The sequence below is a fragment of the Mus pahari genome, chromosome X, assembly GCF_900095145.1.
Source record: "Mus pahari chromosome X, PAHARI_EIJ_v1.1, whole genome shotgun sequence".
NCBI classification, from domain to species: domain Eukaryota; kingdom Metazoa; phylum Chordata; class Mammalia; order Rodentia; family Muridae; genus Mus; species Mus pahari.
In genome coordinates, this window is record NC_034613.1 from 109,758,965 (window position 1) to 109,786,710 (window position 27,746).

The 27,746-nt window shown below is 35.6% G+C and overlaps 1 protein-coding gene across 2 annotated transcripts in view; it reads left to right on the top strand.

Moving 5' to 3' along the window:
- The window catches only part of Diaph2 (diaphanous related formin 2), a 696,731-nt gene that overhangs the window by 530,879 nt on the left and 138,106 nt on the right, over positions 1–27,746 (top strand). For both annotated transcript variants that reach the window (XM_021188630.2, XM_021188631.2), the window contains one exon: positions 25,550–25,645. In XM_021188630.2, the coding sequence (XP_021044289.1) occupies positions 25,550–25,645 (96 nt within the window). The remainder of the gene's footprint in view (positions 1–25,549; positions 25,646–27,746) is intronic.

Sequence of the window (27,746 nt, forward strand, 5' to 3'; positions counted from 1 at the left end):
AGCAATAGGAAAAGATTACATTAAAGGCTTGATGTTTTTAAATTGCAAACTACAGCTGTGATTCTGATCAAATATTATTTAATCAGGAATGGTTTTGCTATTCCTTATATAATATCATATGGAAATTAGAATTATCTATTTCTTCTAGTACAATGATAAAGAATGAGAATTAATCAGTCTTCCTAGAGTAGAGTAGCAAGTTTTGATGCATTTCTCTTAGCATGTTAATGCTATGCACAGGCACATTCTCTAGGAAGTCGGTCATGTACTTCTTTCCTTTTTAGATGTTGGGGCCTGTTCTTCCCTCCAGCCCCATGCTCCCAGAAATAAGACTCACTCAAAATATATTTAAAAATACCTTGGCCAAATAACTGGACTTCTCTCTAACTAGACTCATAACTGAAGATAACCTATTTATTTTAATCTACATTTTGCCATGTGGCTCGTTTCCTGTGCTCAGGTACCATGTGTCCATCTCTTCTGGTCTTCCCGGGTGTATTTTCCTCTGGCTCTATCCCAGAATTCTCTCTGTCTCCTAGATGCCCCACCTTCTATTTCCTGCCTAAACCATAGGCTATCAGATTTATTATTGACAGGTGCCACATCCATACAGATATAAGATATTCCCTCTACAGTTCTTTCTTGTCCATCTTCATTCACCTCTCTAAATTCCTGTTCTTAGATTTATATGAAACCGTTTTCATAATAAACTTCAACTCTACTTAACAAAGTAGTTATTCCTAGAAAAACAATTGATAGCAATCTATAAGATTCAAGATAGTTATTTCTTGACTTGGGCAAGGTATAACACACCTGTAATCATAGAATTTGTGAGGCAGAGGCAAAGAAGATCTCAAGTTTAAGGTATCCTGAACTAGAAAGAATTACCTAACTCAGAAAACAAAACTATCACTCAAGTGAATAAATATATTTTATCATACACTTTTCTTAAATGAGGATAGGTTAATTAATATTTTGTTTCCTGCTGTCAGTGTCCATATCTTAAATGATAATAACCCAAATTATAGATGCAAAATACCACAAATGATGGAACTGATTCAAGTAGTATTTAAGCATCTCTGATAATATGTTACTGAAGTAATAAATACATACCACCATTTTGCATATTCTACATATGCTAGTGAATGAGTCATAGATGTTAATGCAATATTAAGTGAGTTCATATACTTGGTAAAGCCTTCTCTATGAAGACATGAGGAAAATCTGGATGATGCCCTACTCATTTAAACTACTTTCTTCCCTGTATTGTCAAACATGTAGGGCAATCTGTATTTGTTCAAAATCAGATCATTTTCTCTTTGTTCTCTAGGTTGGGATTGTTCAGTGGATACTTGGGGGTTGTTTTCTTAAAGTAGCTCAATACAGTAAATTGTGCACGGGTTTGTAGTTTTTAGCACAGTAAGGTATGTGTACCATGAGCACATCCATGAACAAGTGGAGTACAGTGAAGATTGGTGACTATACTGCCCTCAGCTCCACCTTCTTCCTTCCAGACAGGGAATTCTAAACCTGGAGCTAGGTTTGCAGCCATCAGCCCCCAGCAATTGTACTGTCTCCCCCTAACACAGCATAGGGGTTACAGTTGCATGCCAGCCATGCCTGGCTTTTCATTTTCAATATGGGTGCTGGGGATTTGATCTCTGTTCCTCGTGCTTATACAGGAAGCATTCTGACCTACTAAGCCATTTCCTTGGCATTGGACTGTATGTTTTTAATGAAAAAAAAAATTAGGGTACATTTAAAAAAATCATGCATGCCATGTTGTTATAATTCACTTGATAAACAGGGTTTTTTTTGAAATTTTAAATTAAAACACTGTTAACATGTTGAAATGCAAAAAGCTATTCGCACTCTAAGTAATCACTAATAATCTGGTAATTAACCTTTTAATGACATGAGATTTCAGGCAGAAGTCTTCTCATTGACTTAACCAGCAATTTAAATGAGTTTACTTCCCTATTGTTGAAGCCAGACAACCTGAATGTTCCATATACAGTGTATCCTTGAGTCTTCCCCTAATGTTACTGATCCTCAGCTTCCTCATCCAAAAGAGAGTGAAAGTAATGACATCTATTTCATGAGATTTTCATATGAAGTAAATGCAAATCTCTGAGCACTTTCCTAGAATACAATTGACCTTTAATAATGATTTAATAATAAATCATTATTAAATGATTATTCTAGGCTAGCCTAGAATGCAAGAAGTTTTGATTAATCTGGTTTTTATGATTTACACAAAGGCCATGTACACACAAGTCTTTATCATGCATTGTCTTTCTAAACTCTTATCAGTACACAATCCTCATCTCACTCTCTAGATCTACTTATACAAATAAAAATGTACACTATATCATAGTCAAATATAATTTGGGGCAAATAACACATGGTATGTACTTAATGATAGGTAACTGGGTTTTTATTATAGTTTCTAGTGAGCCATTTTTAAGAATATTAGTGACCACCTAAGTATGCGAGAGTATACTTATATAAAGTACTTTCAAAATATACTCTAGATTATAAGATTCTAAATATTTCTTCCTGTAGTACATTGTAGCCACTTATCACTCGTGATTTTTTTTGAACTTATACCACAGTAATTGCAGGCATGGTATCAGTTCAGTGGAAATAAGCACTAAACCTCATTCTATCAGCTCCAGCAGAAAACAAGTTTCTACATCTACTAAAAATATTCCTTTAAATGGGAAGACAAAAATAAATATGTGAAACAAGATAGGTAATTTACTTAGGTCTCATTAAACTTTCTTAGATTCTAAATGCAGAATCTCAGATTCATAAAAACTGTAAGAGCCGTCTTCCATGTGGTGAGCATTTAGCAAGATTTCATCAGTTCTATGTAGGAGATGCGTTAAGTTGGCAATTACAAATTCGGCTTTTATTTACAGTATATATGTGTTGCTATGTATGTCTTATGTATCTTTACTAGGAAGAAAACTATAAGAATATTGACGCATTTGGGTAAAAACAATAAAATTTGCTACATAATAAATGGCCAAAACATATTGTAGGTGGCCTAATCACTTATTAGAGATATATGTTTGCTCCATATTTTAATAGTTTCATTCTTATTATAGAAAAGTATTAAATGAATAATAACAGCTGTTATATACCCACATTGTGGTTAATTTGGCTCTCTTCTCAGTTGAGTGCATTTGGATTCGTCAGTAATGACACCTAACAGATTTAGAAAACCAGCAAACTGCACTGAACCCATTCAAATCTCTAATAATGCTTTTAAAAAATACATTTTTTTGCACAACTCTGTCCTTGAGGCCTTGGTCTTCAGAAAGGACAAAATCTATTGTCGTATTAAATATCCAAAAAGATTATTCCAGATGAAAACTTCTCAGTGTTTTCTTTACTTCCACAAGTTTTTATTGAACTCCCAGAGTATACTGAGCAGAGATATGCACCCTAATCATAGTCATTGTCTTACAAATCAGAATCATTATCCCAGTTGAAGAGTTAGTAACTACCAGCCATTCTGTATGCATTTCTGCTATAAAAAGTAATGACTTAGGCATGTGGGCCTAAATGTATATTGATATGTATATTCTCATAGATCATAACAAATATTTAAGATGGAAATTTCATGTCTTTTCACATATATCGTGTATATGTTGAAAAACTTCTGTTTCTTCTTCTCAAATGCCCAATTCTCAGTCACCAGTTATTTCCTTCATACATGAAGCATCAATAAAATAGAAAATATCTTAACTAGTGACTGAGAAATTATGTGAATAAAAACATGTTATAGTTTTACAATGATATTAGAAAGACATTAAAACCTAAGCTTAGAATATCTGACTGTCATCCTAATCAATTGTAGGTTTCATATGCTACTTAGTAAAAATCCTAGAAAAAGATAATGTAATTCATTTGGGAATTAAAGAATAATTATACTTTTAAATGTGCAATTCATTATGGATGGTAGAATACTTTTATTTGTTAGAACCAGTTCTGGAATCTACTTTAAGTGTACATTGCTTTAAAAATGACCCTCTCTTCGTCAGAATGATTACTTCAGGGCTGCTGAATTTTATTTAGTCTGTTCTGTTTTCTGAGCCCTGGATACTTGTAGGTCTAAAATAAGCCATGTTGATGATTGGATGGGATCCAGGGCAGTTTATTTCAGATTTGTGTACTTCTGTGGATTTAAAAAAATTACATTTTCAAAAAATTCTCGATTAGGATATGCTATGAGGTGTAAGGTAAAGCATGTGGCTTTTTTTTTTTTTGACTGTCTAGCCCATTATTATTATAACATGATCCTTACCTGAATGTTTCAGGGAAAATTTCTATGCAGCTGCAGGTCTGAAACTGTTCATCTTCCTTGTTCCTTTCAGCAGTGTCTTATACATTCTTGGTTGACTTGCTACCTTGTCTGATTTTCTAGAACAGTATTTCCGTGAAAGGAAAATGTGTTCCCTCTAGTCCTCTTTTGTCAAAAACCCTTTGCACTTGCTTTCGTTTGCCAATTGAACCTTTTTTGAAATGCATCAGTAGGGAGAGCTTGCCTTGCCTTTGCTAGGCAGGAGTAGCTGTAGGTGCATTTAAACAATTCAACTTGAAAAGGGAATTTCTCTCTTTTTATTTGAAAACAATTGAAAATGAAAGGTGTATGTCTCAGGACATAGTACTTAACCGACCTCTTTCTGCTGAACTGAGGTATGGTGTATGAAATTGCTTCCCCTGTGCCTTCCCTAGTGTTTTAAAAACATGCTTTGCTTATTTGAGGCAACTGGTTTCAAGGCAGAACTCTCTCCATTGTAAGCAGAATCCATTATGTTATTAGGTCTTGGTATCCTGTTCTTGCATCTCTTTTTCTTTGTTCTTAGTCAATATAGCTATGCTTTAAGAGCTATATGAGTATATTTCAAAAAGAAATTGACACTGGGACTGTAGAGATGCCTTTGAAGATGAACCACAGTTGTATTCATCTTTAAAGGTAACCACAGTCCATCTGCCCACAGTACATGGGACCTGTACTTTTAAGGAATCCTCTAAGCTCCTGTGACTAAAGCATGTTGAAAATATTCATTTTCACTTCAGTAACCATAACAATAAATGAAAGCCCCGCAGGCATGGGTTTATCCTAACTTTTGGAAATAGGAGTAGTACGGGCTGTCTTTGAAATTTCCGGCCTAGCCATCCTCATCCTGTCTCTCATTTGAACACACAAGAAAAGTGAAGGTAACATTTATATATAAGAAGTGTAGCCTTGTGAAAAAATGCTGGGGATACTGAACTTCAGTGATCAATAGCATAAATGAAGGCTGTAGAAACCAGCCTGATGTGGCGGGACACGCCTTTACACCTAGTACTTAGGAGGCAGAAGGAGGTGGATCTCTGAGTTTGAGGCCAGCCTGGTCTACAGAGTGAAATCTTATCTCAAAAAAATCCCTGTGGGTAGGAGAGCAGGGCGGAGGCAGGGGTGAGGGTTTAGGGAACTTTTGGGATAGCATTTGAAATCTAAATAAAGAAAATATCTAATTTTTAAAAAAAGGAACTAACAACAAAAGCAGGCTTTGTGCTTTAAACCAGTAAGCCCAGGACTTGGAAGATAAGAGAGCAGATGATCAGTAGTCAAGGACTTCCTAAGCTGTGTGGTGACTTCCAGGCCAGCCCTGGTTACATAGAACCTTATTTCAAATAAATAATTACACAGACACTAAGGGCTAAATGGTTACATTGGCACCAATATAAAACTGGAAGCTACAGACCTTGCGGTGGCACCATTCATGTCAGGAGGTATTAGGTCATATCATTTAAATGGAAAAATGAGACCATACCCCAATTGGGTTTTTGCGGACTTGACTTTGCTGCTCTTGTTGTTATCTCACAAATGTGGTAGGGAAAGGAATCCTGACATTAGAAGCTGACCATCTGTAAACTAAATCTTTGATATTCAAGAAGTGCCAACCTTTAATTTACCAAATTTAAGGCCTTTGGTTTGAGCATTCCCTCTCAGTGAAAGGGAGTTTCTGAGTTCCTGATTTTCATGTAATTCTTTTATGTAATATTTCTCTGTAAAGCCGTGCGGATTTTATGACTTGATGATGCCTTTTCATCATTCTGCTGTGGGGCTCTCCCTCTGTCTTCAGCATTGTTACACTGTCACACACCTGCTGATGCATTGCTGCCTGGTAGGTGACATCATGATTTGTGAGCAATCCGATATATAAATAAGGTGGTGAGACCTGCCTCAGCAAGTCTGTTTCTATTTGAGAAGAATTAAATAATCTCTTTGTGTTCGCTTACATTTCCCTCTGCTCTGTGTTTTCACAATTATGTTAGACACTGTAGGGGAAGCTTCTCTCTCTCTCTCTCTCTCTCTCTCTCTCTCTCTCTCTCTCTCTCTCTCTCTCTCTCTCTCTCTCTCTCTCTCTCTCTCTCTCTTTCCATTTCTAAAGAATATTCAGTTAATCCAAAACATTCCTAGAAATGTAATACCCCATATGTCATAATATAAGTCTAGTTCTTTAGTATATTTAGGTCATGCCGAAATATAGAATTCAGCAATAAACTAATAAGTACTAATTTCCTAGGAGGTTCCTAGAAATATGCTTGGAGTGGAGTCAGGAGAATATTACTGTTTGCCAATCTGTGAGGTCCACACTTAGTGAGGGAGCCTGTCTCCAAAATAAGATAGAGAACAATAGAGGAAGACAGAAAACATTGACCTCTGGATTTCACACAGAAGGTCAGTGGGGGGGGGGGGGGAGAGCCGCACTACATGATTCTTTAGGACTTTAGAAGCATTTCTCATTCTCAGTAACGTTATAGTAACAATGATTGTTTCCATTTGTTCATTTCATAATGCATTCTGTTGCTGTTGATATTAGCACTTTGAAATCTTATAATTGTGCTAAGAAGCTAATTCAGAAAGTACAGTCCCTAGATCAGTAGTTTGAACATAACTTGAGAATTTGTTAGAAATATAAAGTTTCTGGATGAATACTGAACTACTGAATAAGAAACCAGAAATGAAGATAGCAAGGCATCATTTAGCAAGCTCTTCTGGTGATTCTGATACATCTCAAATTTCAGAACACAAGGATCCAATGACACATGATCCATTTTCTAGGTTGACAACTGTGCTGAAGTAACATCACAGTCAAGGCCATGGATGTTGAAAAATAGAGGAGAGAGGAACATTTATCTCTTTTCTATCCTAGACTGCTAATTCTATCCTAGATTGCTAATGCCTGAAATTGTTTTTAATTATGTTTTTGTATCAAGTCATGATTTCATTATGCATTTGCAAGAGACCCTTATTCCCCCTGCTTTGTGATTCCATATTTTTTAGTCTACTGGCTGTGATGGGATCAATCAGAATCAAAAAGCTTACTGCAACAAAATGAAAAGATACTCCTGATATAGGGCATGTTTCAGGGAACCCAGATGTTTTTGTGTTATTCAACATGTCTCACTGATACATATAGTCATGTTTTTAAAACCACAACATGCCAAATGAAGTCAGTCAACTGATTTACATTTTATATGTATGTATATGGGTTTATTGAGTTTGAAAAAATGAATTGCAGAGGAATTTCTTAAGTAACATTTCCCTTTGTATATTAAAATAGATTTTCTTCATAATGATTAGGAGGTAGATAGTGAATTATACAACTGTTCAGAAATGCATCTACTGAAGAAGTTTACCTTATACTGGTTATAACCATGATTTTTCTATGATAATCTATGTATGTGTGCTGTCATGGTTTTTTCACTCTTAATTGGACACTTTCATACATACTTTTAACAAGAAAGTATTTCTTTTCAGTGACAAGGAATAGGGTCACTGAGACCATTTTCTTACTGAATCACACTTGATTGGATTAAGAAAGTTATATAGCCTCTCAGAGAAGTGACTTAACTAGGAGGACATTCTTCCTTGATATGATTTTATAAATGTAAAAGAAAAGAAAGTATCATTAAATTATCAGCAATCATAAGTACTACATCATCTGGAAGGCTTTATAATCCTTTGCAAATGTAAAAGGAAATTTGTGGAAAATGGACAATCATGATAAATGCTTATGCTACAAATTGTTTTGTCATAATTGCCTCCATAATTTGTTAAAAATTTTCAAGTATCTCAAGATAGCCTCAGCTAAGTACTATGTTCGGAGCTGTCAGGGGCATGAGTCTCTATGTGATTACACAAATGGCCATTGTCATTGATATTCAGTTTGCAGGCACACAAAGCATAAGTAATAGAATAACCTAAAGCAGCAAGATCTGCACACTTTGCTCAGAAAACAAAAAGAATACTTTGACTTGAATAAAAGTAAGAATCTTTTCACAAAACCCCACTTCTTAAAAAAGGCTCTTCCTGTAAGTGACCCTTTTATTATTTTAAAAGTGTCTATCTTTTTTTTTTTATCAATTCTAGCATAATCTCTGTAGCAAATAAAGAGAGCTTTTCCCATGAGATCTTCTGTCAAAAATAATCTTCTTCAGCCCTCTTTGGATATATTAAGAAATATTTTCCATCTCTTAAAGTAGGTTTGAACATTTTACTCTGATGAATACTTTACATACTCACAACAAATGGCTTCAAATTTCTCATATATTTCACCAATGAGAGTCCTCTTTTTTAATCCCTAGTGGCTTAAGGTACTATATCAGCAGAGAGTTTATAGCACATTCTATATAAATAATTTCCTCATCTGTTTTCTGTTTCTAATAAAATAATAACCCAAACTGGGTAAGATTAAATGAAAGGGAGTTTATTTAGGCTTTTGTTTCTGGAGGTTCAACGTGGGTAGCACTTGGTGATTGTCTGGTCACTGAGAGAGTCCTGAAGTGGAGCAAGGTATCTTATAGCTAGAGATGGAGTGAATGTGTGTTTGTCTGTACCGTTCTGTAGAGTTTTCTTTTTTACAAAGCCAGGAAGAATCAATGGTGCAGTTCTATTCTGGTGGCCTTATTTAAGTTTTAATGCTTTCCTAACACTGCTTCTAAACATTACAGTTAGTTTAAGTTTGTAGCCTCAGTACATCACAATTTCAATACATGAATTCTTGAAGACACAATCAAACACATCCAAACCATAGTGTCAATGACATTTGCTTCTGCTATTTCATGTCTCTCAATCTGTGCCTGATATGGAGCTCACACTGAACAATATCAATTTGTTGGATTTATTTTCGGTGTTTTTTTTTTTAATATATATAAAACATTAGGAAACATTCCAGATGATCTAGTCATATAATTCTGTAAGACAGAGGGAATGATTCTAAATGTCCCAGGAGGACAACAACATAAAACACAAATAAACCATACTTGGTATACTTCATTTTCTTACAAGTTCTATTTTTCTAGAATTTAGTCATTATTCTCTTCTTTTTATTGTAATCATTCTATGCTTCTCACTCCTTCCTTCAGCCAACATGTTTTTATTTTTAAACCCAACTGTAACTATACTCTTCATGAAAAAGGAGAAAGCAGACTTTTTTTATTCTCTCACATAATGCATCTTATCTGCAGTTTCCATTCCCTCTACTCATCCAGTTTTCCCACACATCCCATCTTCTCCAGATTCGCTCCTCCTTTCCTTTCAGAAAAGAATAGCCCTCCCAGGGATATCAACCTACCATAACATAACAAAATTAAGTAAGGCTAGGCACTAGCCATCATATCAAGGCTGGAACAGGCAATCCTGCTGTAGGAAAAGGGTCCCAACAATAGGTGAAAGAGTCAGAGATACACCCACCTCTACTGTTAGGAGTCTCAATAAAACACCAAGCTAACAAACATTGCATATCTGTAGAGGACCTACCATGAACCCATGTATACCCATGCAGGCTCTGTGATTCCTGCTACAGTCTCTGTGAGCCCCTATGGGCCCTCCTTAGTTGATTCTCTGGGCCATGTTCTCCTAGATTCCTTGACTGCTCTGGTTCCTACAATTTTTCCTCCTCTTACACAGTTTCCAGAGCTCTAAGAGAAAGGACCCCATGGGTATCTCACTTTGGGGTTTCTCACAGCCTAATATTTGGCTGTGGGTTTCTGAATTTACTCCCATCAGCTAAAGCAGACTATTGTAACTAGTATATTTCACCGTGTCAAACTTGAAAAGTTTTTCATCATGTTTGCCAACCCTCTCTGATACATAAACAGAGCTTGACTAATCATTATTATTGTCTACAATTTTTCCTTTTTATAAAAAAACTATTGAATTATTCAGTGTTTCTTAAAAGTTCAATGATTTTTATATTTCAGATGCACTTTTGTTTTCAATATATTCACAGCATGCACAGAACCTCACTCACTGGTCCACTGGTTCTAATATTTATTAGAATAATTTTATTTACCATATGTTTGTGTCATTGGAAATGTTAGGAGAAAAATTGAATTCTGAATGTGAAAGGTCTTTTCTTCTTCTATCAAAAGGAAAAAATGCATTCTCTGACATTAATAAAAGTCATGCTGACGTTCTTTTACAAGAGACTCGCCAAAATGACAAAGAGCATGAAAAATGTAATTAGGTGTTTGGTTGAACAGAGTTGGTTGGTTTGTTCTCCTATCTGATAAATTCAAGAGCACAAAAATAAAATTACAATTAATAAGAAAGTAGAAACGTGGCAGACATATTGATATGCTTGGGAATATTAAAGTAGTTGTCATTATTTTGCATGCTTATGGTAGAAAAAATAAATTTGACGTTTTTTGCGAATGTTGCTGAATTTTCCTCTGAAAACCGCTATAATAATTGGATTTATTTATTCAATTCTCACTGAAGTACTAGCTGAATTAAGTTTCAAAAAAATAAACAAGTATTCTCTATCTCTAACTATATTAACTAATCTCTAAAGGTTTGACATTCATTAATGCTTGCTGAGGGAAAAATGAGTTCTGACGATTGTGTTTTTCTCAGCACTGCATTAACTTACTTCCACAAACCCTGCTTAAGCTTTGATTTCTAAATCTCTCCCCAGTGAAATCATACCTCAAAGATGTTTCATTAAAATGACAAGATAAGCTGTCTTGTATCCCTATGCTGGCTTGAGGAAAAAGGGCCAAATCTGGGAGATCTTGCAAAAACTGTTCCTAAATTTTAGGGAAAGAAACAAGGTAGTAACCTCAACAAAAATGGTCAACATCTCCATTATCAAAATAATAATCCAAAGAGAAAGCTGCTGATCTTCCAAGCCTTGGATTGCTGTGGGATCCTGTTGTCATCATGGTTACATTATTAACTTGTGCAGGCGGAGAATATGAAGTTCATGTTGTGGATTGTAAGAACTGATAGAAGTCTAGTTTTCTAGTAATCTGTTTTAGAATTGCCTTTTATGTTGTGCTGTATCCTACATGTGTTTGCCTAGCTCTCTGTTGTTTGCATATATTTTCTTGCAGGGTTAATAGTAGTTTAAATTGCTTAACTGTGCTTCTAAATCTTATTTGAAACCATATGAAATTGCTGCAGTTTGACCACTTTTGACCTATAAAAATGTCAACTTCATATAGTTCAAGCTAATAAAAATCCTAATTCTCCAGTAGAGGAGGTACATCCTACTATTCCATAATCATTTTCAGTTATGGATGAAGCTAAAAATCTACCCTACCCTGGTTGATCATTTATAGGCTATTTGACATTTAAAAGAATTCCACTGCAGATTTTTGGCATTTAAAAGGAACTTTTAAGTAAGAAGACTTTCTCCTTGTTACTGAACCTGAGAAGCAGACCTGTGAAAAGATACCTAACGGGATACCAGTCTCCCATAGCGCTATTTCTTCTGTTTACATAGTATTTCTTCATAGACATATTTGATATGTTGATTAATATAACATTGTTTTTTCTTTATTCCAAATGAATATGCTATGATCATTCTAATTAGATCAAACAATGTTTGAATAACTTGAGTACCAGTATCTAAATTATACCTTATGAGTGAGTGAATGATTAATCAATCCACTGCATCTTAATTATTCCAGGATTGATTCTGATGTAGGAGTTCCCTTTTTTTTTTTTTCACTGTGCTCTCAGTTCAAGGTAAACTTTAAAATATCACCAAATCTCAAAAATTAAGAGATTCCCTAAGTACATTCTCTCTTTTTTGTTGATGGCACTGTTAATGTGAATGATTACTTGCTAAAACAAACACAGTGATACTTTTAAAACTTCGTGGGTTGAGTAATTCCTTTAAAGAAATTGTAATCGATGATTTTGCTTCTTTTCCCTAATATAGAATGGTGTAGTACTGTAAAAGACCCCAGAATACCATATGTCATAAGAGCACACATAGTGTATTTCTTTGAAAGGTTGGGGATAAATTTCCCCTATACTAAAATCACTAGCTGCCATGGACGCTCTGAGTGAAAAATGGTCCTTATCATTTCTTTGTGGGCTGCAATTTCCCTCTGTTTATATAGGCTATAAATAGGACACGAACCATCCTGAATGAGATCAGATAGTATGCAAAGATTTTAGAGATGAGTTTAGATGAACAAATCATAAAAGGAACACAGTATTACCTTGACCTAAATCTTTGCCACGAGCTTTTGTATCCTCTCTTATACCCTTTGGCATATGCCGCTTTTTATTTGGAGAGGAAAAATAATTATAAATAGTAAAAAAAAATATTACTGTTCAGTGGATAAGCCAGATAAAGTCTTGAATACCTTATTTAATAAAATCACTAGTGTTCTCCTTTATGATAGATTTGTCTGAGGCAATCTATCAGCATATGGACCTTACTAAAACAACTGCCTTACTAGACCCTTGACTCCTACAAGTATTTTTGATCCATGCCTAAAGCATAACGTGAAAGGTGGCTAGTATTACTTATTAATATGCGATATTTTTCTCCTTCTTCGCTTAAGCAGCAAAGCTCTTTATTAAGTGCAAATTCTCTTCCAACCTGACCTGCATCAAGGGAACAAGCATACATTACCTTAGGAGGATCTCCTGATGGTTCCTTCTGCGTTTGATCTGGTATCATGCACTGAATAAGTGCCCAGTGGTTCTACACTGATAACTTGGAAGAGTTCATGAGCAACTGCATGAAGAATAGGCTGAGGGACAGATGTCTAAAGCAGTGCTTTCTTATCACAGTCTCCAGAGCCAGCTGTTTTAAGAACCAGAGCCACAGCCACAATAAGTTTGAAATCATAAATTTTTTCTAGTTAGTCACAAATACACACACACATACACACACACACACACACACACACACACACACACACACACACACACGCAGAGAGAGAGAGCTCATTCGCATTGGGCATTATGACATATGTATGTCTGTAATCCAGGCACTAGGAATTCATGTAGGAGAATCAGAAGGAGTTCAAGGCCAGTCTGGGCTACATAGAGTTTAAGGCCTGCCTAAATAAATAATATTTCCCCTCAAAACTCTCTCTGACTAGAGACCTATCCATTTTAATACAGTATAAAAATATTTATGGGAGTGGTACAAAGAATTCTGATAAGATTGCATAGTTGTTTTATAGCATAGTATATGAGAGAAGCCATGGGAGTTCTTGAATTAAAATTAAAGTAATACAAAGGTCAAATATACATCTCAGCCTAAAGCATTTGTGATGTTAAGGTCTAAGGAAAGATGAGCTCTATGTTTTATTGTCCTGTGTTCATGGACATTCAGAAAGGTTTAATTTTAGAAACCTTGAATTTGGAAAAGCTTTGCACCAAGTAAAAAATTTAAAATACTAAGTGACTTAATTAGTATTGCCTTGATTTCTTTCTTGAAAGAAGGAATGAAAGAAAGGAAGGGAGAGAGGGAGGAAGGAAGAGGAAAAGGTTTTTTTCATATTGCTCCATTGATGTAAATTGCAATGTTAAGAAGTGGTGTTTATATACGATAAGTGTCTACCTTCAGGTCTTTTCCTGAGGTAAGAGGCCCAGGTAGCTCTTTATGCTTTGCAATGCAGGCTTTGTATTCCTCTACTGGTTTTAGATCAGATGGATTGTTTTTCTTATCTGAAGACATCCATCCATAAGATAGTATGGTTGAAATGGTAGCTTTAATTAAATAGTTCTTCCACTCAAACTCTCTCCACCCCTCTTTCAATAAGTTTAACATTACTTTAGATGATATAGGTAGCTATTGGACTCAAAGACACAACAATAGTTAGTTGGCAAGTCACAGAAGTGAAAATAAAAATAAATGTTAGCAGTAGGTACACATGTGTAGAGTACATGGGTATATAAGAACGGACATAAAAGATACTGAAGAAAAGGACTGGAGATGTAGTTCATTAGAAATATGAAAGGCCATAGTTTTGATAGCCAACACTGCTGAAAGAATGAAAATAGTATTTGTTTAGCTTAATATGATGGTAGCTGCCTGTAATTCTTGCACTCAGGAAGCTGATGCAGAAGAATCGTGAATTCCATGCCAAACTGGGATGCCTGTATAGCCTCTGTCTTAATGCAACAGTAATGAAAATAGAACATTGAGATGATAACAGTAGTGAATTGATAGGACTTTTGCACATTCAAGGATAGAGTCTTGGCTGCAGATTGTATCAATTCTCTGTGCAGCTTGATCCCAGAACTGCTTTGAACTCTTTCCTGCTCCTCCTTATTCCTGCACAGATCCTTACAATGACTGAATCATTTGTCAAAACCATTTAAAGTCTGTCACAAACTGTTAAATCGGTAGTTATTTAAATGGTAGGCATTCCCTGTTTTCTTTATCTTCCTTCTGATCTTCTAACTCACTGAAGGATCTCAATTCTTCAGAAGTAAAAAAAGAGCAGTGAGAGTAGTAGCACAGATTGTCACCAAAACCCTTAAGAGCCATGGGTGAAGACTCTTTGGAGTCCATATTAGATTGATACAGAAACTACAACCAGAAACCTCTGGAAAAGGGCATTTGGTCTCCCATGCATAGAAGCAGTGGTAACAAAAACCAAACAACAAACAAAAAAAATTTGTATTTATACCTCTTCTTAGGTGAGAAGTCTTAAATTACATGGCTATTTGTTTTGTTTGCCTTTTACCCAAACTGATTTGCCTTTTAAAAGAGAAACATTGTTGTTGTCTTGTATAAAAAATGTCTGTATTGGGTATTGGGGTTGGAGAGATGACTCAGCAGTTAAGCATTTGCAGAAGACCTTAGTTCAATTCCTAGCAGTCATGTCAGATTTCTCACTACCAGAGTTTCTGACACCTATAAGCATCCACATTCTTTTGGGGAACGTACATTCATATGCACAACCCTGCATGTGCTTATGCTTGTGCACGCGCGCGCGCACACACACACTTGAAAATAATAAAAATTAAATTTCACAAAAATTTCAATATATTACTGAATATGAAGTGGCTATTTATAAAGGATGCATCAGTGTGCAGTCTCCAATTAAAATACTCAGAAAAATACAGAGGCGTGGGAGATGACTCGAGAGTTATAGTGCTCAAATTGCTCTTAAAAGTAAAGAAAATATCATATGTTACACACAACAGTTTCAAAAATTCAATTTTCAATCCCCAATCAATTGTCAATCCTACCTCCATGTAAGCAAAGTGTGATCCCCAGAACCAACTTAAAGATCCAGGGTCAGATAGCTAGAGTATGCATTAGAGGAGCAGAAATACCAGAGACCCTGCCTAAACAAGGTGGAATATGAGAAGCTATTCTGGAATACTGTCCTGTGATCTCTACAAGTGTGCTGGGTCATGTGCATGACAACCCTATCCCACTGCCACACATTTATTTTAATCAATAATTTATTTAAAAAATAGAAAATTTCAGATCCACATGAACGCCCTGCATTTAAAAGATAACTATCAAGTAAGTTGCTATGCAAAACTCTGGAGTGAGAAGGAATATATGCTAATAAAAACAGTGAAGTTATTAATTGCCTTTCTGCAGTTGCACAGGAACTTGGTGGGAAAGGTGATTCATTATAGAATCTGAAAAGCAAAAGAAGAACAGTACAATTTGAAAGTTAGATTGACAGCTGATGAATTGTCCACTTACTCCTTGCATGCCAACCATCAGCAATTAAGAGTTGCAGTCCCTTCCTTTACAACATGTTTATATACCTGGCGGTGGATTATCTTCACTGTTGGATTTGGAACATTTGTTACAACTGCCTGGGTATACTCTCATAAGGGCAGGTTTTGCAAATTCATTTCCACTCCACACTTAGCTGTACCTGCGCTAGACACCAAGGAACATGCAAAGAAGCTTTTTTGGATAACTATTGAATTCAAGCTATCACCTCCAGGTTTACTATCTTGTAGATGGCTGTCTTCAGATTACAAATGATTCATCTCTTACCCTATTTGAAACTAGCAAAGAAACACAAAACCTGCACAGCTAAGCAGAAAGGACTGCCTATGGACTCTTGCCTCAATGAAGGAGCTGAAGCAAGCATTTCTGGTATATATGAACACAATTTGATATTGTAGTTTACATCGGTGGATAAAGATGGGAAAAGGAAGAATTTGCATATGCTGTTTCATACCCGTCTCACCCTTGGCTCTGCATTGAAATGGGAAGCATCTCAATTGAAAGTAACCTTACATTTAATGCTGATGTTCTCACTTACTTTCCACGATGGGGAAGCCTGTTTTATTTGACTGGCCCTTGCAAAAGTCCTTCAATACCTCAGAAGCAAATTTGAAGATCCATATAGTGTTTCCATAGGCAGCATGTGCTCTAGAGCAGGGATGGACAACCTTTCTCTATAAAGAGCTGACTGGTAAACACTTTTATGTTTCCCTAGCCCTAAAGTCTTATGTCACAACTAAATCCTATTCATATAGCACAAAAGCTGCCATAAATGTTGCATTATGAATGAGAGTGGCTGTGTATGGAAATAAGATGGTGGGGATGGAAAATTGAATTTCTGACATTGTTGTGTAGCATATGATATTCTTCTTTACTTTTAATAAGCCATTCAAGACATGAAAACTATCTTTGGCATAGAGGTTGTAACAAACTGGAGACAAGTTGCTAGTGGTTATCCGAGCTAGGGTTCATCCTTACTCAAGGCATTTGTGTTCTTTTGTTGCTTCTGTCTGGCCATTCTCAGTTCCATGAACCAGAGAAATTCATTTATCTATCTTTGCTTTGCTTTCTTTGCCTGGAAAACAAAATGGGATCTAATGTTAATTGGGTTTATATTGTGTGGTATATATTAGGCTCTCAGTAAATGCTAGATGTTATCAATATTCCTACCTCCAAAAAAAAAAAATCTTTGCCTTATCTTATCTGAAAGACTTGCTTTCCTTACTTTTCTTTTCACTAGTGTTTCATGCCCTTAGTAAATGATTGATTCTGATAAAACACACAAAGTATTTCAAAGGTCTCTTTGAAATATTAATTATTTAAAATATTGGATGTGAGATATTTTTCCAGCGGCATCAACAATGTTTTTCCTGGTAAAAATTAACATTCAGGTTTATTGGGTGTTTATTTATAGAGCACATAATTTTCACCTACCAATATTCTAGCATATAGGTAACTGAAGAGAAAATGAGTAAGCATAAACATTATTTTTTAACTACCATTCCCTATTAAGCTCTCTTTCCTCAGGCAAGCTGCCAGAAATGTGCCTCTGGCCAAAAAGTTCCTACATAGAAAGTCTACCATTAGAAATCTATTCATTTGTGTTAACAAGCTTCTCTATAAGATGCAAATATATCAGGCACCCTTAATTCTCCAACTCAATGTCCCTGATAAACTCTTACATAGCACACATGTAAGTAATTGGGGCAAAATCAACTAAGGGTTCCTCATTCATGGGTTTAGAATGGAATTTTTAAAATTATTTTATTAGATATTTTCTTCATTTACATTTCAAATGCTATCCAAAATGTCCCCTATATCCTCCCCCCACCCTGCTCCCCTGCCCACTCACTCCCACTTCTTGGCCCTGGCGTTTCCCTGTATGGGGCATATAAAGTTTGCAAAACCAAGGTGCCTCTTTTCCCAACGACAGCTGACTGGGCCATCTTCTGCTACATATGCAGCTAGAGACAGGAGCTCTGGGGGTACTGGTTAGTTCATATTGTTGTTCCACCTACAGGGTTGCAGACCTTTTCAGTTCCTTGGGCAATTTCTCTAGCTCCTCCATTGGGGTCTCTGTGTTCTACTCTATAGATGACTGTGGGCATCCACTTCTATATTTGCCAGACACTGGCATAGCCTCACAAGAGATAGCTATATCAGTGTCCTTTCAGCAAGTGCTTGCTGGCATATGCAATAGTCTCTGCGTTTGGTGGCTGAATATGGGATGGACCCCTGGATGGGCAGTCTCTGGGTTGTCCATCCTTTCATCTTTTTTTTTTGTTGTTGTTGTTTTGTTTTTTTTAGACAAGGTTTCTCTGTATAGCCCTGGCTGTCCTGGAACTTATTTTGTATACCAGGCTGGCCTCGAACTCAGAAATCCGCCTGCCTCTGCCTCCCGAGTGCTGAGATGAAGGAATTTCCAATTACCTTATGACATTATCCATCCCCTGAATGTATATCCCATGACTCTAGATACCTAAAACAAAGTTCCCTTAAGCTGAAATTATCTCGAGTGCTATGCACTTTGATGTTTATGTGAACTCTGTGGTTTACTTCATTGGTGGAAACGCATTGATTATCTATTCTGACAATGAGATAAGGTAACAAAATGAGTGTAAGTATACTTTGTGGAACATTCTGTCCCCCCCCCCCATACTTGTAATTTTAAGTACAGGAGTTTAAATCTGTAAACGGACAGCACCTGGGAATGCAGTGTTTTTCTATTTTCTCTAGCAAATGTTATTCACTGTATAGTATAATTATTGAACTGCCCCAGCTTAGCTCAGGGTTTGTAGTGGTTTCTTCTAAGCTCCAATGATTGCAAGTTTTTCAAATCCTTTTGAACAGGAGCATGTGCCTTTGTCACTTCTCTTAGAACCCTGTGCTTTCTATTTATACCTGCTTTTAATCTCTTTGGAATAATATCTTGATTCTTTTTACCACAGTTTCTGGCTGTAAATCACTTCATAAACCATTATCTTAGGGACCATCTGCTGGTTTTTCCAAATCACCATTAACTTCTTTATAAATAAACCACAAACAAGAAAAATCCTGACATCAGGTAGTGGCTTTCTAGGTGCTTTGCACTACAATCATGTTGTTCAGGATTCTTTTACATATGTGAAATCAGTTTGATTTCTCTTATTTCTGACTCACTTGTGGTGCTACTCTTAGGCTTAGCCAGAGCTATTAATATTTGCAGCCTGGTGTACTGTTTTCACCATATTGCAGGGGCCTTTCTTGGTCTTTATTCCCTCCTGTTGTTCCAAGTTAAACTGTGAGAGCTATTTATCAGTCCAGGGCCTTCATTTTTTTGTGGATTCCTGAGAAAAGATTTTGTTTGCTTCTTCTTTGATAAGTGAGCAGTCTTCTAATTCTGTGTCCTGTGCAAATCCATACATCATGCACATGTTCTTAATCTGGACCATGATAGATTATGTGAGACAGATTGACTCTAACACTGCTTCTTCTTGCGCTCCACTTGTCACTGTCTTCTTATGCAGTCAGCTTCCTTTCTACTGCTGATGACCTTGCTCACAAAACCAGTTTGACTTTTCTACATAGGCTTTTACCAAAGGTGTCCAAATGGACCAGCTAAGTTGGCCCAGGCTTTTATGTAGAACAATATGTGCCACTATGGACTAAATGCTATTCTTTTTTCACAATTGGTTTCTCTCCCATGATGGTCTTTTTCGTAGACTGCTATGAGGCTGGTCTTTATTGTCACCTTCAGCACACTACTTTCCTCCGAAGATCTAACCATAGATTTTTTTAGAGTTGCTTGAAGCCCTTTGGATCTGCTTCCTTTGATAGTCTAAACCCGTTTATATCTTCTCTGATCATTTCTGTCTCACTGTAACTGTGGGTCTTTCGAAAGCTCTTTCTCTCCTCATGGCTTACCATGCTGGACTGCTGGACATATCTACTCTCTCAAGTGACTATGCTGATTCAAAATTACCTCCACTCTTTTCCTCATTGAGAACTGTTTGAGCTGGGAGTAGGGTTGGAGTTCAATGATAGAGTGCTTGCTCAATAAGCACAAAGTCCGGGTTCAAACCCCACACCACAAAAATATATAAAAAGAAAGAAAAGGCTTGAAAGATGGCTCAGCAGGTAAGAGCACTGACAGGTTTTCCAGAGGACCTGAGTTTGATCCCTAGCACCCACATTGTGATTCACAACCATCTGTAATTCCAGGTCCAGGGGATCCAATACCCTCTTTTGTCCTCTACAGTCACCAAGCACACAGATGGTACACAGACATGTATACAGGCAAAACACCCATACTAAAACACACATAGTAAAAATAAATACTAAAATGAACTTGTAAAGCATATAATAACAACAGTCAAAACTAATATCAGGTGATAGAAATTAGTAGTTTGCCTGGTTTGTAGAGATAAGAAAGAATGTGGTTCTATCTTTGGGTGGTAGTAGTTACATGGGTATATATACCAATCTGTTGAAACATCTCAAACTGTACAACTGAGATCTCTAAGTTTCATTATTTGTAAGTTTGTATACTTGCATCATGTACAAGAAGAGAATAGCCACACACAAATATGCATTGAGTTACAGTCTAAATCCGACTGTCCTTAAACCAGGTATAATTGTTGATGGCTTCTGTTTCTCTTTCATTTACAAATAACTACAATACCTAAATTACTACAGAAATTTAATGGTTTTGGAGGCTTTATTTGAGCCTTACTGATTCATATCTTCTATCCATGTTTGTCTAGTTCATAGAAAGCAAAGTTGAATTTTTATAATTAATATATACAAGTACTATCTCATATAGAAGGGTCCTAGCCTCAGTAAGAAACGTTTTTTTCTTTGGGGTCACTTACCACTAGTTGATATTGTATTGACAGAGTTCTTCAGTTGTAAATGGAAAATTTGAGGAAACTATAATGAAGGCATTATGCTTAGATTTTTAAGATTTTAGGAAATTACATCCTTAATCTGAACCTCTCCCAAATTGGAAACTTTTGAAAATAATTGGGTTTTAGATTAGCTATGCTGAACTGATAAAATATACACAAATATTATAAAATCCAAAAAACTGTGAAAACTAAATCATCTATCCCCAAGCATTTAAAATAAAGTACATTAAACTCATATTATGTTTAGATTAGTAATTCTCAAGCCCAAAGAACTAGAGTGCCATCTTCAATAATAGAAGTGCCCATTACACTGTTTAGTTAATAGATAAATAAAGTATATTTGAATCAACAGTATTTGATACCAGAATGAAAGCAAATAATCATAAATAGTAAAGCAACAATATTTATGGAAGACACATAACTCAGAGTTCAGACATGCAACTGTTACACATAGTATAGTGAGCAATATGAGTTATATGTTTTCATTTTCTTATAATTTTCTTTGCACTTCAACTTCCATAGAAGGGTACAAAGGTGTGGCAAGATGGATGGTACAAATACAGTGGCTTTGTAGCACATCAGAGGAGTCTTAAGTTTAGGTATCCCTAATCTATTATAATGAACTCAGTGCAAAGCTACATTTGCCCTGGAGAAACAGATAACTTATTTTTAAAGCAGACAAACCTATCATTCATCTTAGATAGAAGCTTTCTGTCATATAAGACTATTGCTATAAAAATAGATTTTTAAAACGTTTAGAAATTGTGAGAAGCCCATAGAGAATTCTCTCACATCAGTATGTGCTAGCCATCAGGGAATAGGTTTGCACAAAAGCATAGCAGAGAATATTAATTTACCTAGTGTTTATTTTAATCCGTAGCATCTCCAAACACTTTTGGGGAAAGAAGTCAATACCATGTCGGTTAACTTTAATGCTGAAAACTGAGCTTCACTATCTACTGAATGATAAATCCCATGGGAAACATGAGGTAGAAGGTGTCACCCATACCTTTCCTTTCATCAGAGGCCTTAGACTGCAAGCAGCTGGCCTAGCTCCTCAGTATTCTTGGTGACTAATTGTGTAAGGAGAGATTATAAAGTGAACTGTGGATTGTTACTTCTCAGCCATACCTACATATAATCATTTCAGTGGCTAAAAAGCATTACAAAATTACCTAGTGATATTCCTTTACTTGGCAAAATAAGTACTGTTCATTTTTTCTAAAAGCAGCTTTTCTGTGTTTAATATACTTCTTTTACGATAGAAAGTGAACACATTTTCCCATCGAGTTAACTTCGTACACAATAAAAAGTCACTCACTACTAATTACATATTAATATGAATTCATAGTTATACTGATGTGGCAATTTTAAGTGAACTGTCATTCTCACACAATTCAATCACAAACCAAATTTCAAAATGAAAAGTAATATTTTTCCAGTGACCATAGTGGTTTTCATTTTGTTTTGGAAGAAATAAAGATTGTTCCTATGATTATATTTGTAAAACTTAGATCTGTGAAGGTTAGACATTCTATGAGAATCACTCAGCTTCTTTTAAAGTTAGCATGGAGCAGATGAAAATGTAATGGACTGAAGAAATGTCATTCTTCTCTTTGATAAGTGTAAGATGTTTATAAAAATCTATTCTTGCTGTTCCTGGTGTGGTTTTTGAAGCACTATATAGTATATGTGTTGACAACAGCAACAATATCACCCCCAGGGTGTGAGTGCTGGGTAATGAGAGAAAAAAATTTTGATGGATATAATGGTTTATGACATAGTTAAATATAACATAACATAAACAGATCAGCAGTAGTTCCATGATTTTAAATCTTCTTGTTGCTGATGATGGTGTTTTTCTTTCTTTCTTTCTTTCTTTCTTTCTTTCTTTCTTTCTTTCTTTCTTTCTTTCTTTCTTTCTTTCATAGGGATTCTCTGTGTAACCCTGACTGTTCTGGAACTCACTCTGTAGACCAGGTTAGCCTCAAATTCAAAGATCCATCTGCCTCTACTTCTATGCTTCTATGGAGGTAAAGCCATGCACCACTACCACCAGCCATGACTCTAAATCTTAAAAAAAAGGTAAATGTCTGGGAAAATATGGAAATATATCTGATTGAGGAAAGGAATGATGATGAGAAATGTGCTATATCAAAATAGGGTTCAAAAAAACCCTAGGGAACAGGATGGATCTTTGCCATATTTTTGTTTGTATTCCACATTTTTACTCTAACCAAAGTAAACTATCATTAAAGATTTTTAATGAAACACTATCCATCATGCTATATTATAACATTTCATATTTTCATTTAACTGATAGAAACCATAAATATATGCCCTTTTGCACACTGTTGTGTGCACTTGTTTGCACATGCTCTTTTATGCAGTCTTTAGAATTGCCATTTCCACAAGACAACATGAGATCCACTTGCATTGTTACCCTCTCACTCTTCTTTAGCTGGGTAAATTTCTTCTCCATTATTTCTTCTCCAGCATTTCATACTTCATGACTTCTGGTTAAATGTGGTAGTTAAGAGGCTGAAGAGAACACTTAGGAGATAAAAGTGCTTGCTGTGAAAGTGAAAGCAAAAGGGCCCAAATTTGAAACCCCAGAACTCATCTCAAAGCCACCCATAATAAATTAAGTGCCCAGAATTCCAGCATTTCTCTGGTAAGGTGGGAGGCAGAGGTAAGCAAATTGCCTGAAGCTCTATTACTGGCAAGCCTGGTGTTAAGTAGGTCCAATGGAGACACACACAAGAAAAAGAATTTGTCTCCAGCAAGGGAGAAAGTGAAGAGAAACACTCTGAGGTTCTTATCTGGCTTCAATATAGGCTTTGTTCTTAGACATTTCTCCACCTCCTGTTTTACCACAGTGCTTTTTGGCGAACCTCTCTAAAATTCCAGTTTGCTCAAGTAACATGGCTTCCTACTTCTTGTAATTGTACTGCTCAATATGGTGACCACAAGGCACATGTGCTGTTGAACACCTGAATTCCAGCTAATCAGAACTAAAGTGTACAAAAGAAAATATGCACTAGATTTCTAAGTCTTGGTCTTATAAAATATGTCAAGTATCTCATTATTTCTAAATATATTTTCTTTAATCTGAATGACTTAGATTTATACTTTGGTCCCTTTACATATCATTTGATATCTAAGTTTCCTTATTCATACCTGTAAAGATATGACAAATTTCAAATTTAAAACATCTAATACATAAAAATTAATTATTCTAGTCACATTCCATCTATACTATTACTTTGTTATTCTTTTTTGTAGATATTGACTGATGATTTAAATATGTCACTGTTCTTAATATTTAAAAAGCATCGGCACTTTTTCTCTAATAGCTGGGAGTAGTCTCTCTGTTACATTTTCACCAGACATTGGTTTGGAGAACCTGTGTTTCCTTTCCATTTTTATTAAATATTCTGTCTTAGATAGCTTATTTTAAAAGGATAAATAATTACAACATTGAAGAAGTTCCAAATCAAATAAAGAGCATAGTAATTTTAGCTTGTTCTTATGCTATAAGAGAAAATTTCATGTAATATGATAGTGCCTCTTAAAGCAAAATAAGATTTGAATTTACTCTTAGACTGGAATGGGAGATTGTATCTTCTTTCTTAACCTCCATTCTTTTCTTATTCTCCCTACTTGCAAATATCCCATACTCTAGACCCGGAGAGTTACTTCATAGGAGCTACCTAGGTAGGGTTCTTTTCATCAGCTAGACAATAAGCCATGAGAAAACTCAGGTCCCTGTGGATTATATATAGCACAGTAACTTCCCTGTCAACAGACACTCTATTATAAATACTGTTAGGAATATCAGGAATGTGCTTGATGGCCAGAGTTGTCAAATGTAAACGTACAGTGTAATGTCTTAAATGTTGTTCCTGTTAGGAAATACAATCAACATTCTTTGAGTACTTTTCATTCTTGTTTCTAATAATTCTTTCCTATAAGAAAAGTCTTTAGGCATGAACCAGCATTCTAAAAAGCAAATGAGATTTTTTTTTTCTTTTTGGCTGATGTCTCTCAATATAAAATATGGCCTTTTAGGTGTAATGCTCACCCTTCCTTTATAGAATGTCAGCAATTCAAAATGAGTAAAGGATATGGATTAGGTAAGAATTGAATGCAAATGTGTTTTGCAAATAGTGCTTTTTGAGATAATCGCAGATGATGGTTGAATGCTGACAGTATTAATACAATCAGTATTTAACCTTGTATAAGTCTGCTTCATCAAATCGCATCCTGCACATTGATTGCATTAAGCCAGGTCAGTGGTTTCTTGCTTAGGAATATCTTAGAAGAATCTTAACAGGAAGGCAGCAGTAGCTGATCAGCTACTGTTTATTTGCATACTGAGTGTGTCATCAATAATACAAAAGACAAGGTCTTTAAGTTGAAAGAACAGTGGGATTGGCATGAATTTTGCTTAATGGTGCGTAATAAGCAAAGTAGTCTGTGATGCTAGAAACTGACAGGAGCCATTAAGTTAAAACAGATATATGTCTTTAATTTAAGGGTATTATGTAAATCTGACAGGAGTTTTTCCCTTTATTTTCCTGTAGTTTAACTTTAATTGCTGTAAGATTAATTCTGATTTCTCTCATCCTCCAGAGGGTGATGAGACTGGAGTGATGGATAATCTTCTGGAAGCCCTACAGTCAGGTGCAGCATTCAGAGACCGCAGAAAGCGAAGTCCAAGAAATCCAGGTAAGACCCACTGTCGCTTACATAGTCTGATGATATGTGAATATTCTACATCAAGTCCCTCTTCCATAAAAGGAAAGTGTACTTTCTTAGAAACACTTTTTTTTTGTTTGTTTGTTTTTTTGTCAGTTGATCTCTGGTTATATATGGAATCTGAGTAGGCCCTTACATCTAACAAGTTTGCAAGTTTTAACCCTGTAAATATATCTTATACACTGTGTAATTTGGAAAAAAAATTCAGAAATTAGGAATCCCACTGTGTTTAATATTAAATATTTTAATTGTTATTTTATGAGCATGGGGCTTAGGTAGAAGGTGATTAAAAACCGTAGATGTAATTAAATCATTAAAAATAATTGACTCAAGAGTGTTATATTAGCTCTTCTCACATAAGGAAACTAAGTCAGTATTTGTTTCTGTAGTTGAGTTTTGGTTTTCACTATAGTATGATGCCCAGTATTGTTAATAGTTGGAGAATCGCCATGATCCTCAAAACGCAGAGAGTACTGGAGCAATTCTTTCCTTATTTTGTTGTTGTTGTTGTTGTTGTTTTGTTTTGTAACAGATCAGGTTATGGTGTGAAAGCTGGTCTCCGTGGGGATCTACATAGATGAAGCAGGACAAGTAGAACTTGGGCTCAGTTGAAACCATGTGGGTCTGAGAAATTGTAACTGCTTTCAGGATAACCAAATCATCTTGTCTGATCACTCCCTCCAAGATCACTTCCTCATATGTTCTTTTCAAGTCGTTCTCGATCTAAGGGGGAAAAAAAAACCTAGGCATGTTGATTTTATGTTTCCTCTTCTATTTGGACAAGTAATGAAAAAAAGAAAAATTAATACCTTATATGCAAATGCTACTCATTTTAAATTTGTATATTTGACTTAACTAGCTTATACTCCCCAGAAGTGTTCTGTGTTTGGACTTATAGAATAGACACTGGTAGCCATTGAAATTCATCAAATGGAGAGAAAGAGTGGTACTTAATGCTGAGTTGTCCATAAAAGCTTTGGGCAATGCGGAAATTCATAGCTGTAGCCCATGTAAGCTATATTCATGTTTTTCCCATTTGGATAAATTTCCTGTTTAGGTAATGGTTAATGTTCCACATTTGCCCTACCTAGAAGGCTTAAAGAGATTAACTTAGTGAAGATCCGTTTAAGAGGACAATAGTACTTTGATTGGCAGAGGAGACTACTTTATGTATATAAAGTCATTAAAGATGTTCTCTAACAGTTTTGTAAAACATAAAAGAATTTTAAAAACCTGTTTATATGTTCATAATTGGTTTTTAAAGTAATATTATATGGCAGATGCTAAGAGAAGTACCCTCAGACATGTAGCAGACAGTCATTCTACCACCATCCATCTGTATAAAATGCTGAGTACATGCTATCAGCGTCTTCTTCCATTCATTAGGAGTTATACTAGCAATTCTAGTTGGTGAAAAGCAAACTGAAATAATGTTTTAATCAATATATGTCTCTGCTAGGAAACTAATAAAGTTCATAAATTAAAGCATGTAGTTCTGGGCCATCAAAAAAGTCTTATTATCTTCTAGCCTATGTATACTAAGCATATTCATTTGCTAAAGCCCAATCTTGATAAGTCTCATACCTCATTTTGGTTCCAGAGGGCCTATATGAGACAGAGAGATCCTTCAGCAGTGGATTTTCCACAGGTTTTGTACTTGAGACAATATAGTGCTGTTGATTGTGAAACACCAGAAATATCTTCACAATGTAATTATACTGATTCCATGTCATCAAAATTGTGATATCTTTTGGTTTGTTGTTTGCCCGTATAAGCAAATGAAGTTATAACAACAAAAACAGCAAAACATAGTCCATTTCTCTCTCTTATAGTCATTCCTAGTAGGAACAGGCAAAGCAGACACTCTGAATTAAAAAGAAAATAGAAGGTCTTTGGAGGTAGAGCAGATGAGTAAGAAAATAAATCATAAGCCAACAACAGACTTTTACTAGAAGCAGAACTGGAGACTTATACAGTTCTCTACCTGTCTTTCCTTGCTGAGCTCCATCACCTTGGCCTGCCAGTTCCATAGTTTCTTAGTTACATGGTCTAGTTCCATTCTAGTATCACC